Source organism: Balearica regulorum, chromosome 7 (genome assembly GCF_011004875.1).
Source record: "Balearica regulorum gibbericeps isolate bBalReg1 chromosome 7, bBalReg1.pri, whole genome shotgun sequence".
Classification (NCBI taxonomy): domain Eukaryota; kingdom Metazoa; phylum Chordata; class Aves; order Gruiformes; family Gruidae; genus Balearica; species Balearica regulorum.
In genome coordinates, this window is record NC_046190.1 from 22,659,459 (window position 1) to 22,673,663 (window position 14,205).

At 45.6% G+C, this 14,205-nt stretch overlaps 1 protein-coding gene across 3 annotated transcripts in view; it reads left to right on the top strand.

Annotated features, from left to right (window-relative positions):
- TLL2 (tolloid like 2) overlaps window positions 1-14,205 on the top strand; it is a 95,505-nt gene that overhangs the window by 46,916 nt on the left and 34,384 nt on the right. For 2 of the 3 annotated variants that reach the window (XM_075758485.1, XM_075758486.1), the window contains exons 3-7: window positions 7,351-7,428; window positions 10,146-10,316; window positions 12,452-12,569; window positions 12,987-13,165; window positions 13,468-13,573. In XM_075758485.1, coding sequence (XP_075614600.1) covers window positions 7,351-7,428; window positions 10,146-10,316; window positions 12,452-12,569; window positions 12,987-13,165; window positions 13,468-13,573 — 652 coding nt within the window. Of the gene's footprint in view, window positions 1-7,350; window positions 7,458-10,145; window positions 10,317-12,451; window positions 12,570-12,986; window positions 13,166-13,467; window positions 13,574-14,205 lie in introns of all 3 variants that reach the window. The other variant, XM_075758488.1, reaches the window with a different exon arrangement.

Consider the following 14,205-nt stretch of genomic DNA (forward strand, 5'->3'; position numbering starts at 1 on the left):
TTTAAGTAAATTGAGGGAACTTCAGCTATTCCACTGACAGGAAATGCTGAAGGATCTATCTCAAATCATTTGCTCAGATCTCCAGGGCCCTGGGGTTTATGAAAGGTTTTTGCTATAGACTCTCCACCAGCTCTGGGAAACATCTGTTCCACATTCTGAATGCATTTTCCCAGCAGAGCTTGTTTTAATAAAATCATCACTTTCTCTGTGGTTAGAAAATCCAGTGCCATAAAGTGGTTTTTTCTACACTTAAGAGTTGTTGACCACTGATTAATGAGGAAGTTAAAAAGCAGCATGTAACATCGTTTGACTTACCCTGTTCTTCCAGAAGCATCTCTGGTGGTCACAATATGACAGTTTACCAGAACCGAAGCTCTGAACAGTGACAGGTGTTTAATGTTACCTGCACTTCTTGGTTTTGTTGATGCTTCGTTGTAGCCTCAGTTTGAAATCCAGTCTCTAAGCTGTGGCATGTGAGTAGCACGTATATTGGATGAGAGTATGAAAATGAGGTGTTTTAAGGCACAGGCAGCAGACCTGAAATTGTTAATAATTTTTTCTAAATGTATTTTATGACACTTTTTTCCCTGGTTGTGTCCCAGATCTAAAATGGTCTTTCTTCCACAGCAAGACATATTAGAAAAAGTCTTACTGAGGCTCAACCATATGAGACCCGATAACTATGTGTACAGTCAAGTTATTCTGTGCTGAATCAGAAAAATGGGAGAACCTGGCAGAGTCCTCAGTGCTCACGGGGGACTCCTTTGTCCCCAGTGGAGGTGATGAAAGTAGTGGTTGTAGTTCAGCTATGGAGCACTTCCCTGTGTGGACAGCAACCAGGGAAGGAAGAGGAGGTCCAGTGAACACAGAGAGGGTCTTTGTTGGTCTGGAGAGGAAAAATCATCCTGGTTTGGAACTGCTCTGAAGGTGGGAGATTTTGATTTTAATAAAAACTTTTCCGCTTTGGAAAAAAGGGAGATGTTGCAAGCTTCATCCCATCTAGCTTCCCATGTAGGAACATTTTGTGTTCTCAAACCGCAATTTTTCAGACGCCTACAATTCCTATAGGCAGTAGTTGGGTTTCAGACTCAAATTGTAGGTAGGTATAGTCTGAAATGAAGCTTTATATATCGATATAGACTGATGTTTCTCCTTTGATTTCAGGTCATTTAACTCATCTGGCCCCAGAGTAGATAAAAGCTAGAAGACAGATAGTGTTAAAATGTTTTAGAAGTCAGCTGCCTCTCAAGCAGCTTGGAGGTCTTAGAGGTGCTCAATAGGAGGATGGTGGGCATTTCTAGGCCCACTACGTGCGTCCCGATTCACCAACAGGCTGCTTAGCTGCTTTGCCTAGCCTTCCTCTCCTGGTTTAGGCAAGAAGCCCCTTGTGGGTTGTAATCAAGTGGAAGCAAGCACAGAAACTTTATTACGTAAGGGATTTGATTGCCCCCTCTTTGGTGGTTCAGACTGCCTGGGCTTTAAAAAAAATAGAAGAACATGCACCGTAATAAATACCTTCAACCCTAAGTTGCATCTTGTAGAAGACATATTTTCAGGTCCAATATATTACTACTGCTCCTAGTCCCACCCTTTCTTGTGGGAAGTATGGGTACTGAATGGAGTCTGCTTCCTGCTCTTTCCTCAGGTTACACGTCTTTTATCCAGTGCTAGTGGTACAAGGGAACTGCAAACAGTATAGTTTTGATGGCATGCTTTATGCTCACTCTCTTAATATGTTGTCTTTTATTTTGGTTCTAGCTGAACAACTTGGACTTCTTTTAACAAAATTGTATTTTCATTTTCCTCTTCTGAAAGAGTGAGAGAAACTGCTTTCTTGCCAACAATGCAGCAGCCTGCTGCTTTCTGCTTCGCTGGACCCTTACCTACCACCTCAGGCTGCCTCTCTAGTTCCTGCAGACAACTTAGGTTCCTGTTCTTCAGCCAGGGTTGCAAGCATGGTGGTTTTATCTCAGATTCATGGTGCATTTAAGCTTCTGGACATTTCTTTCAGTCAGTCAAGCTCCCTTGGCAGCGCTGGTCTGCAGGCAACAGAAAAATAAGTTGCTGTACAAGTGCACTGTACGTAGAAGATGAAATATTCCCAGCCTGGGTGGAGAATCTCTTGTGTGTTCTCTGCCAGGTCGTGGTCAGAAACTCAGTTATCTAGTTAGGGAGTCCAGCAGTGTCCTGCTGGGGTTGTGGCTGTTAAGCAGGATGAATTGTTAGGAAGGATTGAATCACAAAAATGGGGGAGTTAAAAGAGCTTAGAAGATCTAGTACAGCTCCCTGCATGAAGACATGATCTAACAAATTCTGTATCATCTCTGCTTGTGGGAGAAGCAGAAAAGGCTTAAACAGTCAGGCTGGAGAAAGGTGATGGCTGAGCTGGCACAGCAGCAGGTAGGAAGTACTGAGGATGAAAGTGATCTTATTAACTGCTGGATATGCATTAAAAACCAGAAAAGTCAATCCTGTTTTGCTTATCTTATTACGTGTTACTGGAAGTGGTAGACCAAGCCTGCCTTTTTATTAGTGTATTGGCTTTCCACAGAGCATTGTGTCAAACTGAAAATCTCCATTCTCCTCTTCAGTGTTTCTAATGATAATAGGCTTCAATACGTACATTTCATGCTCTGAAGCAGTAATGCTGGAATCTGCTCTGCTCTTGGAGGTGACAGAATAGTCCGACAGAGAGATACAACTTCAGGAATATGTTGAGGGGGCAACAGAACCTGCATGTTGCCTGAAACCTATGTGCAGCTGCTTCCAGATGCAAGGTGCATTTCTTGGCTTCCTTATTTATTGATTATGACATGTTACATATCTCTGTTTTGCTAGGATCATGCCTTAGCCTTCTCTTGGGGAGAATCAGAAGAGAAGACTAAATGTCTGTCAAGTCATGTTAATCTCTGGGATATGTTTAGCTATCATAAGGGTAGGAAATGTCTAAAAGCTCAAGTGAATCGGCACAGGATCTTTCAAAATTCTCATGTATGATTCAAAAACACCCTCGCGGGATGCAAGGATATGGGTGCTCCCTGTCTCTACTGGTGAGATTAGTAGTGTTTGAAAATATCTGGTATATCTGCACACCCATATCTGGCCTTTGTGTAGTGCTTTCCTTTTTCATCAGCTACAATGAGACAAAATATGCAAAGATGTTGTAGATTTCATTAGTCACACTAGTTTATTCAAACATCTCCTTTGCATAAGAAACCAAGGCTTGCACTGATCTCTGGGAAAGAATGTGTTCACAGCTTGGAAAAGCAGTCTGCGCAAATGACACTGCAGCACGGCAGAGGTCAGCAGCTCGGGTGCAGAAGAGGGGGCCCGGCTGTAGGGTTTGGTGCCATCATTTGCAATTCAATCCCATACAGTTCCCTCTTAGGAGAACAATTCACTAAACGCAGAGTTGTTCTTTTTTCCTAATTCACCATATAATTCACCTCCCAAGTTCAATTAAGAAGCAATCTGTTTGTGACTGGAAGCAAGCTGCATTTATTTAGAAATACAAAATTATCCTTTCCTTCAGCAAAGACCACATGCCTTAATAATTCTGGTGGTGAATGGGTGGTTGGGGTTTCCTTTAAATGAAATGGGATATTGTGTGAAGAATAGCATACTTTGGGCGGGGGGGGGGGGGGGGGGGGGGGGTGGTGGGGTGTGAGAAGTCCTGGGGCTGTAAAATTTAGCTGAGAAGAGGAACTTTTGTTGAGCTTGGGCTTAAGGAAGTGACGAGGACTGGGCATGAAAGAAAACAAAGGGAAATCGTAGGATGGGACATTGAGGCTGGAAAAGAGTGATAGAGTTCAGAGCAATCCATCTTGTTGAATCAGGCTTGTTCCTGTTCACACATCTAGTGGCTTTTGTCCAGTCAAGCTCTGTTAAATTATGGCACTTCCTTTGGGAGACAGTCCCCTGATTTAGTGCATCTCTTGGACCAGGAAGCTCTACCCTATACTCAGCTGAGAGTCTTAGTATTTTCCTTTCCTCTGGTTCATTTTATTGCTGTCTTTCATCATCCTTTTCCTGATACTCTGATTAGTTGTAGTAGTATAATGTCAGAGAGGTAGAATTTGATACCATCCTCTCAGCCCTCCTCCAGGGTGTCAGGGATGTGCCTTTTCCCCTGTCCTTGCTCCCTTGGAGGGGCTGGAGAAGGGTTTGCAAGAAGCCAGCTCCAGAACAAAAAGAAGAGTTTTCCAGCTGGCAAAGTAAGACTGCTTCAGGGTCTGGAAGATGTCCAGCTCTCTTGAAAGTGGGACATCTCTCTTGAAGTGTCCACACAGCATCCAGCGGTACTGTATGACCAACGGTATCTCCCTTTCTGCATATGGTGGTTGATCATGCTGTTGCTGCTTTACTGTGCCACAAAGACTGTAGAAACTTGCTCTTGCTAATAGCTCTGCAGAGATCGGCTCATTCAGCCTCCCTTCTGCTCACAGGGGAACCACGATAACAAGATGGGGAAGGAGGGAGGGGGACAATAGTGGTGGTATTAGCACCACCTTCTTAAGGCTGTGAATGTATTCCCAAAGCATGTTTTATTTATCTGCTATACATCTTGCTGTCTCATGTGTTGTGCGTTCTCACCCTAGGCACTGTTTTTGAGTTCTCCTTCCTACTACAGTCACCACAAAGAGCTTTCCTGCCAAAGAGATGCTGGGCTGGTTTTCCATGTTGGGTCTGTGACTGTTCAGTGGCTTGCTGCCCAGGTTTCTATACTTTGTATAGTTGCTCTCTGGTTTCTGTGGTGTTCCCAAGTTGGACCTTGCAAAATGGAAAGCCCAGGAAACCTGGAAGACAGACAGCTATAGAAGGACCACCATTGTTCTTCTCTCTTCCCCCTCCCTCATTTTCCAACCATTTTTCTGGCTCTTTCACTGCATTTTTCTTCTACTGTCCCTGTCCTGAAGGTCGTCTTGCTGCTGGGTGATCTCTGAGTGCTCCCTCCCTCCACACACTCAGCGGCTGCTGGTGCTACATAGAATTCAAATCTCAAGATTGTATGATTGTTGGTAAACCTGCATTTAAGGGATGGCTAAAATTTGAAAGCTATCACAGGAGGTTTAAATGCTTCCTGGAAGATTGCATTTGGCATAGCTCAGATTACCAACGTAGCAAGAGGCTGGAGCAGGTACGCGGAAGTAACGTGAAATGTCCCAAGCCCCTTCCTTGTAGAATTCTGGTTTAAATTGTGAAGATTTGCACCTATTGAAATGCCCAGATGCCATTTGCTAGAAACTCATGTGTATTTTTCTGTACACAGGGCAAGACACATCTAAACAAGCCTTGAGAGGCTTTGAGGTACGCAGTTTGGTGCACCTCACGTTGGAGATTCCATCCTTTTCCCCCTGCTCCCCTTGGTGGGATAATCAGCAGTTGCCTGGGTAGATTTTATGGTAGGGTGCAAAATCATTAAGTACTCTCAACTTTTTATTCTTTTAGACATTTTTAAGAAACTAAAAAACAGAAAACCAATATTGTGAAAATACCTCTGCTTCTTTACCTATTTTGAAATGTTTAGCCTTTCTGAGTTTTGGGTTGGTTTTTTTTTTTGGTGGTGGTTTGGTTTTTTGGGGTTTTTTGCTGTCTAGTATTGGGGGAGTTAATTTAGAAACATGCATTTTAGGGGAAGTTGAAGGTGATGGTGGTGGGAAGAAAGATTAGAAAATACTTTGTGAACAGAAAATACAGTTACAAAATCGAGACAGAAGATTCTATTCAGGGTCTTCCCAGTGCTCTAAAACCTGCTTTGATTAAAACAGTTATCCACGAGCTGCTTGTGAGCACTTAGAACTTCACTGTGTCTGGCACCTTGCTAGCCAAGTGAATATGAAGTGGTACTCAGTCCTTCTCCTGTGTTACCTGGTTGTGATTCTGTCTTATGTGCTGCTCGTGGAAGGGTTGTCTGTAGACCTAAGAACTGTACCACAGTGGACATAACAGTGCTTATAGAAATCAGGTTTTAATGGTAACGTTGTGCAAGGGAGGGAGATCTCAATTTGCTTTCTGCAGTACAGGTGAGTTTGCAGTCAGTATTTTCCCTTACAGTGAGCAGGACTATTCTGAAGTCCTCTGAAACAGACGTGGGAACAAGTTATTGTTTGTTTTAAATCAGTTTCTGGCACTGGGTGGCATTTACAATCTTTTTCAGTGGCAGAATGGATTCAGCATTGAGGGAAGATCCTATTTCCATGTCATACATCAGAAAAACTAAAATCAAGTACTGGGGTATTGCTAAATATCATGATACCTTAATGGTCAAAAGACCAGTAGGGGCTATAGACAGGGGTCTCTATTGCCATTCCCTGGAGATAAGGTCTCTCCCTGAGTCTTCATCTTATGGTAGAGGATTCTGGATGCACTGAGCCCCCTCAGCCCTCTTGGTGTGCCAGACAGCCTAACCTGGTGGAGTTGCTTCTGCAGCCCCTGTACCCTGCTGCAGCAATGCTTTGCTATAGCACACTGGTGGGGACAGGAAGCAGCAGTGCTGTCTGGAGGAAAGGTACAGCACTGGTACGAAGATGCCATGGAACTGCTGTGGTTTCTGTGCCAAATGGCAGTGACATCAAGCAGTCAAATCCCTCCCCCAACATGTTGGTGTCTTGTGCATCACAGGAACATCATGAGTCCGTTTTCCATGGAGGAAATAGGAAAGCCAGGCAGCAAGGCACTCAGAGTGGGACAAACCAGTTTTGTTTTGGTGCCTGAGCTGGAGGGAGCCACCTCTGTGGCCACCCTGGAGACCTCCATGTACCTGGCAGTGTGTTCCAAAAGGGAGAGGTAGCTAGTGCTGGATGAGGCACAAGAAAAACCCAGGAGCTAACATCACACAGTTCTTCCTGTTTTGGTAGCCAGTGGATATTAGCATCACAGAAAAGGACTTTTGTTTTCAAGTGAAACAGAATTCAGGCCAGATGTATAAGAGTTGATAGAGCTTATTGGTCTGAATGTGGATCATTCTTTGCCTTGACAGTGTACCTTTTTTAATTTGAGATTTAATAGTGGTACTTATAAGGAGGATGGTACCAATAGTATAGCTCCTATTCTCAGTAAATCTCCATGGAACTAGCCTTCTCCGAAGAGACTTTCTGCCTATTCAGTATATGGAGAAACTAAGGCACAGGATGGTAATGAGTTGCAAGATGTCACTGTAAGCTAGGAACAAATCCAGGAGAAGAGCCCAGCTTTATCAGGCTCTTAGTCCTTGTTCCTTGTACAGGGAAAGCAGCTGGTTTCTGTGGCTGCAGACCCACAAATGGCATTGGTGACAGCTTCTGATCTTCCTATGTCAGACCTCTGCCAGCCTACTCACCGGGACACATGTCTGCTCTTTTTCCTTTGCAGGAGGCCTGGGAGAACAGTCTCTTGTGTCAAGTGAGAACTCCACTTCAACCGATCGTAGTAACAAAGCAGTTAAAAAGGGTAATGTGGTACCCCACCCAGACCTTTGGGTATCTTTTATTTACTTTTTTACCCCCTGTAAAACCACGTTTTGTCCTTTGTACGCGTGTGTGCCTTCGTGCCTAGGAGACCAGCCTTGCCCAGGCATCTGCCTGTTGCTGTTGGTGGACTTTCTGCAAGGGTGGGTTTGCCTTGTATAGTGTGGTGGGTTGACCACAGCCAGCGGCCAAGCACCCACACAGCTGCTCGGTCACTGTCCTCCTTCAGCAGGATAGGTGAGAGATCAGGAAGAGTAAAAGTGAGAAAACTCATTGGTTGAGATAAAGAGAGTTTAATAAATGAAGAAAAGAGGAAAATAGAAACAAAACCAAGTGATATAAAAAAGCAGTTGCTCACCCCTATCCACAAGCAGACTGATGACCAGCCAGTTTCTGAGCAATGGCTACCTTGGAAGACAAAATCCCACAGTTTTTAATTGCTGAGCTTGATGACATATGGTATAGGATATGCTGTCTGGATTTCTTCTGCCCCCTGGGGATAGGGCATCTGCTGCCTGCTTTCCCCACATCCCTGCTAGGAGGGTGTGCCAGGCCTCTCCAAGGATCCACTGCAAATTTAAGTTGTTAAAGGCAGAAAATTTTAGCAAGAATTAGGAGGAGTTGAGTTGTTGCAGGACTGGTGTGGAGAATTTACGCAGGAAGATCTGTTGCCGGTGAGGAACGGAAATGTTGGTGGCACAGAAGTGTGGACCCAGAGTCCTCTGTGCAGAACACCTACTGCACCAGGCACAGGAGAACATGGGGCAGATGACTTCTCACTTGGCTTTGCTGGCAGAAGCTGTCTGTGTGCAAATTCACAGAGATTTTAGGCAGCCCTAGGAGCAATTTGTGACTGGAGAACAGGTATCCAGAAGATTACTTGTGTCTTGAGACCCTCTCCCTTCTTCCAGCTGTGGCCCTCGTAATGCCCCTGCAATACCTCTGTGGAGTAGGTGCATGCAAAGAAGGGGAGGGCAGCTCTTATTTCATTGTGGGAACCCCTAGCCTCAGAGCATCTGCTTTCCAGGGTCCAGCTGCTGGTTTGGGGATGGGGCAGCTTCTGAAATGCCGGGTGCAGCCAGCGTGCTGGGGAGATGCTCAGGAGGAAGAGGAAAAAAAGGCAAATTCCCATCTTTGTCCTGCATCTCCGAGCAAAGGCCTCCAGCAAGAAGGGCTGGACCTCGTGAAGCAGGATGGGAGGGTTTGAAGTTCACTCCTTCAATCCCCCTGCTCTGCCTTAATTTTCTTCCCATTGATTTGATCCCCTCAGCCTTGACAGTAGTGGTTTGCTTACCCGTGCTGCTGCTGGAGGTATGAATGGAAGGAGAGGCTCTCAGCAGCCCCTCTAGTCACCAGAGGAGGGTCTCACTGGGGCTTGTGCTTTTTCATAAACCAGCAGCCCATGTCCCTGACTTGGGAAGCAAAGCTGTAGCTAGTCTTGCTAATTTCCATATGAATCACAAGACCACAATTGGAGCTTAGATCCCTCCTCTTGGAGCTTTAGAGAGGCCCACCAGTACTGAGGAGCCACTGCTAGCAGCACTGCCTTTGGAGGTGAGAGAATTCCCTTTAGGCCAGCACTCTCTGCAGGTGTAGCAACCCCTGCACTCTATTATTCCTTTGCCCAAGTCCAGCTTGTGCAATACAGGCAGCTTATCTAAGAAATGGTGTCTACACAGTCCTTACACATGCTAGTAAAGCCCAGCTGGACTTAAGGCTGCTTTGAGGTTTGGGGTCACCCATGGCACAGCAAATAGGGGGTGAACAGCCAGGAAGCTCTGAATGGAGGATATTTTCTGCTGGATCAGACCCACAGCACATTAAAAGTGCAACTTGTGTAGGTGTAACCAGTATCTGAGCAGAGCTGCAGCAGCACAGATGCAGGGCAAGGTACAGGTCCCGTTGGAAGCCTGCGTGAATCCTCAGGCAGGTTTTATGGCCAGCACCAAGCACCACACAGCCAGGGCTCCTCTACCTTTTTAGCAAGAAATGAGACACATGTTCTCTTTTCCCTTTTGTATTTTTGCTCCTTTTCATTAAAATGAAGAGATGGAAATTTGTGTTAAGTATAGAATGCCTCACTTTTCCACCCTAAGCATCCTTCCTCCAGCAGAGACTGATCTGTGTATGTTTCCAAACCAGCCAAGACCTAGTATGTGAAAACAAACACTTTTATGTAATACTTTTCAGCCTGGAGTACAGGTTTCAGTCTAAGAGGCTTGTCCTCTTCTTCCAAAGCCAACTTGAATGAGTAGTTGTTGCAGTTGTGAAGCTAGCCCTGCCAGAACAACCCTTTCTCTGTAGATCTGGATGAGTAGGACAGGTTGAGAATATACAGTGACATCTGGGCTTGTTTGACCTCCTTCCTCCCATTCCCTTTGTTTAAGTACTGTGTCCCCATCTATGAAGTTGCTGTTGGAGAGAGTGAGTAGCTTGAGGTGGGGGGGGGGGGTGTCCCTTTACACTTTTCTGGGAGAATAGGTTTGGCATAGTACATAGGGAGGCTCCAAGACAGAAGGGCCTGGTTACTACAGATCAACTGTCTCTAAGTCCCAAACAAATCACTGGGAAATCTGACTATGGCTTCTGGTTTGGATTAACATCTTGTTTTTTCTGTTTTTCTGAAGCTCCAAGGTATTACCTGAGGGCTGCATGTGGAACTAAAGAGGATTTAAACAGTGTTGCCACTCTGTCTTGCAGACGTCGGGCAGAACACAACGCTTGCAAGGAGACCGAAGAGGAAGGAGTATAAAAATGAGTCTGGGATGGATACACACTCCTCCCCCAGAGTGCGCAGGGCAACCACATCCAGAGCTGAGAGGATCTGGCCAGGGGGGGTCATCCCCTATGTGATCGGAGGAAACTTCACTGGTCAGTAGTGAAAACGTTGCTCCCTGTTTTCTCAGGGGTGAGTGTCTCAAAATGCGTGGGAGATCACGGGAGCAGAGTTTTCCCACAAATGACTCGGGTCCTTGGGAACCTCTCTCCTGAGGCAGGGTGGGCATGTGGTTGCACAAGTAATTGTGCGCTGTGGAAGCCTGAGACTGAAGTGTGAAATGAGATGGTTCTTCTCTTGGAGTCCAAGAAGTAATTGGGTGACTTGGTCACTTTTCTTACTTGCTTCAGGAGCCAGCACTTCTAAGCTGCACTCATACCCTGTTTTTCCACAAAGAGATCCTCTCTGCTGTTGGAAGAGCAGGAGCAATACAGTGGGTTGCTTTCTGAATTCCTCACTCAGACAATTTTCCCTGTGCACTCTGCTTCCTGACCTGCTGTTTTCTGGGCACCAAACTTCAGGGTTTCCTCTAGTTGTGTGAGGGAGAGGAACAGTGAGCTGAGTCCCATGGTGGGTGAGGATCTCTCCAGAGTATCCTTTTCAGGATCTTTATAGCATCTCTGGGGCACTGTCCAAACTAAGATGTCTCTTGGGGTGCAGCAGATAAGTCCCTCATGCAAAGCAGACAGACAGCTTGCTCTGATGCCACCTCTCTGTAGCTCAGTGGTTCCCCATGGGATTGGTTTCCTTGACTTGATGACAAATCAAGACAAATTGGTTTCCTTGATTTGATAACAAATGCTCTGTGCCTCACTGGAGCCAGCTCCTTCCTGTGTCTCCCAGGTTGCCACTTAGATCCAGCAGAACTTATTCCCTTGAGCTCCTGTAATGTACTTTTGTCCCAGCAGCAAAGGGCTGTTTGGGAACCACTCCTGTACAATGTGGGTTTGCCTCCCCAGTCATGCCCCTCCTGCTAGTTTGGGGTGATCCTTGAGGCCTCTTTAACATGCTACCCAGACCTGTCTCATACTGGCACCCGCACTGCTGCCAGAAGTCTGTGAAGCCCCAGTGGAAGGGTCTGTTCACCTCTTACAAAAGGAAGGGCTCATGCAAGCTGGCAGGATATTGAGTAGCCTGCAAGCCACAGCTGTCCCCCTGCATTTCCCAGAGAACAGCTATCCCCATCCCTCAGGGTCTGATGAGAAAGTCTTCTCTGTGTTATGTGTGTCCTACTGCCCTAACCAGTCCAGAGTAGGTAACACCGTCCTTCCATGTCGGTGAGTGTGTAAGAAGCAGCTCTCGCCATAGTACAATTCTGTCGTGCGTTCAGCTTGGTGTTTTGCTTCAGCTTAATCCCACCCTAGAGCTCCTGTCTGTATTCCTTGTGCATTTCTGATGTACTTCTGGCCTTTCCCCGCTCTCCAGCCCCTCTTGAGAGCGGCCGCTTGCTCTGTGCAGAGGCTATGCTGGAAAGGCCGTGCAGGGAGGCTCCTGGCCACGTGCTGCTCTCGGGCATCGCTTCCCAGCTGTCTGTGTGACTGTGCTGGATGCTGCTGAGTGATCACTGGAGGTATGCTGCTCCCTGGGGAGGGAAGGTCCTGTGGGCTGTCTTCTTGCTAGTGTGCAACAGGTATAATACCTGACCTCTCAGGTGTGTCTCTGTGCAAGTCCTGAGCTGTGCCTCAGTTCAAGCACAGAGCAGCAGTGTATCTCTATACCTTCTTACACTGCCCTGTGACTGCCTCTAGCTCCTATATAGTTTTTGTTTCTAATTTTGAATACCTAGTGGCAGTTTTGCCTTAGTTTTGAGGAGCATCTGTAGGATTTGTGAGGTTGAAAGCTGTGTGTGATCATGTTATATTGCAGCATGAGAGCAAATTTGGCACACCATCGAGTAGCTGGTGCACAGATCAGAACACCCAGCAGCTCTGCCAGAATGACTTCTACCTAGTGAGGTGACACATCTTATATGCAGAAGTGTTGATGTGCTTAACCAAGTTTGCTACCTGTTTAATTAGAACAATTAGTTCATCAAATAGAAGGAGAGAAAAGTATGATACAGTAGGTTAGTGCTATAGTAGGAAGTGGGTCCCAGATTCCTAGAGGTGTCTACAAGTATAAGATTGACTGTTGGGAAAGATTGACTGTTCCCTTTTCCAGATGAACTCCATCAGAGATTTTTCTGAAAGCCTGGCCTTCACTATTTGCTCTTTTTGGATTTCTTTTTCAGGAACCCAAAGAGCTATCTTTAAGCAAGCGATGAGGCACTGGGAGAAGCATACTTGTGTAACATTTGTGGAGAGAACTGATGAAGAGAGTTTCATTGTGTTCACGTATAGAACATGCGGGTAAGTGATACACACATTACCTGCAGCTACCTGTCGCAAACGTCCCTTTCGTTGATAGATGTTTTTGTAAGTCTAGCTCTGGTCAGAATAAACCAAAGGCTACATTGGGGAATCTGTCACAGAGATCTGTTCTTACTCCCTGTAAGGTTTGTCAGGATAATTTAGTATTTGCTCAGAAGGTGATAAGCCTTTCTGGATTCTTTTTCCTGGGATAACACTTAAGTGTATATATGCATTTTTATAGACACGCACTTATGTGTTTTCTTTATATGTACACACGCACGCACGTTAAGTACATATAGTGTATGCAACTGCTGGCCAGTCCTGGACCTTGCCAAATGCCATCTTCTGTTGCTATGTCTCAGGCTTCCCCAACAGATTGATGTGCTGCATGGGTTTGTGGGTTTTCTTTTCCAGATGCTGCTCATATGTGGGTCGCCGAGGAGGAGGCCCTCAGGCTATATCTATTGGGAAGAACTGTGACAAGTTTGGTATTGTGGCTCATGAGCTGGGTCATGTGGTGGGTTTCTGGCATGAACACACACGGCCTGACAGGGACCAGCATGTCACAATCATCAGAGAGAACATACAGCAAGGTGAAATAGCACTTCAGGTTATTCCACTTGGCTTTTGGGTGGGTGGAAACCTTTCTTGCTGGACTTGTGGAAAATCCTAGTGGTCTGTGAGTTGGGATGGAGAAGAAGAAACATTACTAGTCCTTGCCTAGAATAAGGGTCAAAATGGTTGGGTGAATAGAGGTTTTGGATACCCAGCTGGAATTGTTAGAATGTAGGAGTATATTCCTTTCATTCTAGGTGCCCAAAGGTGGGGGCTTTTTTATTCTTTTTTTTTTTTTCTTAAGTGATTCAGTTTTTTCCCTTTGTGTTTGGCATCACAGGTCAGGAGTACAACTTTTTAAAGATGGAAGCTGGGGAAGTGAACTCGCTGGGAGAGACCTATGACTTTGACAGCATCATGCACTATGCTAGGAACACATTCTCCAGGTGATAAGCTAAGTTTACATGTCCTTGGGACTATTTTCAGTAGTTGTGATTAGCTTTGTGGGATACATGGAGCCTAGAAGGAGACCTGTGATCTATTGCAGAGATATGTGCAGTTGCAGTGAGCTTTGCTGCATTGCAAAGCTTGAAAAGTATTTGAGAAAGGAAGGTGGGTGAAGAGAAGTATGATGGAGTCCCGTTTTCCCCTTCCCATTATCTTCACCCAGTGCTGATAATCTCAGAGACCTTCCCAAGCCATGTTAGCACATTTTGCAACCTTTCCATAGGGCACGTATGTATGTGTGTATGTATCTCCCCAACTTCAAGGAGGTAATGCTAAAAACACCTTTGAATTTCTCAGCTGTCCAGCTCGTGCTTTGGAGTCGCAATATTGCCTTCTGAATCCCTAGCAATTTTGCCAAGGGATAAAGAGACTTTAAACTCTAGATCATGATCTTTAATTGCTTGGCTATTTTTTTAACCATTTTTGCATGTGCTTTATATCATGGCCTCTGCAGGTCTGTGTGACTGGGTTCTTCATGGAGAAGTTTTCAGTCCTGTTCCTGTCCCAGCTAACTGGCCAATTTCTGTGTAGCCTGTTTGCCCTTGACTCCCATCTCATCCCTCCAGATGGA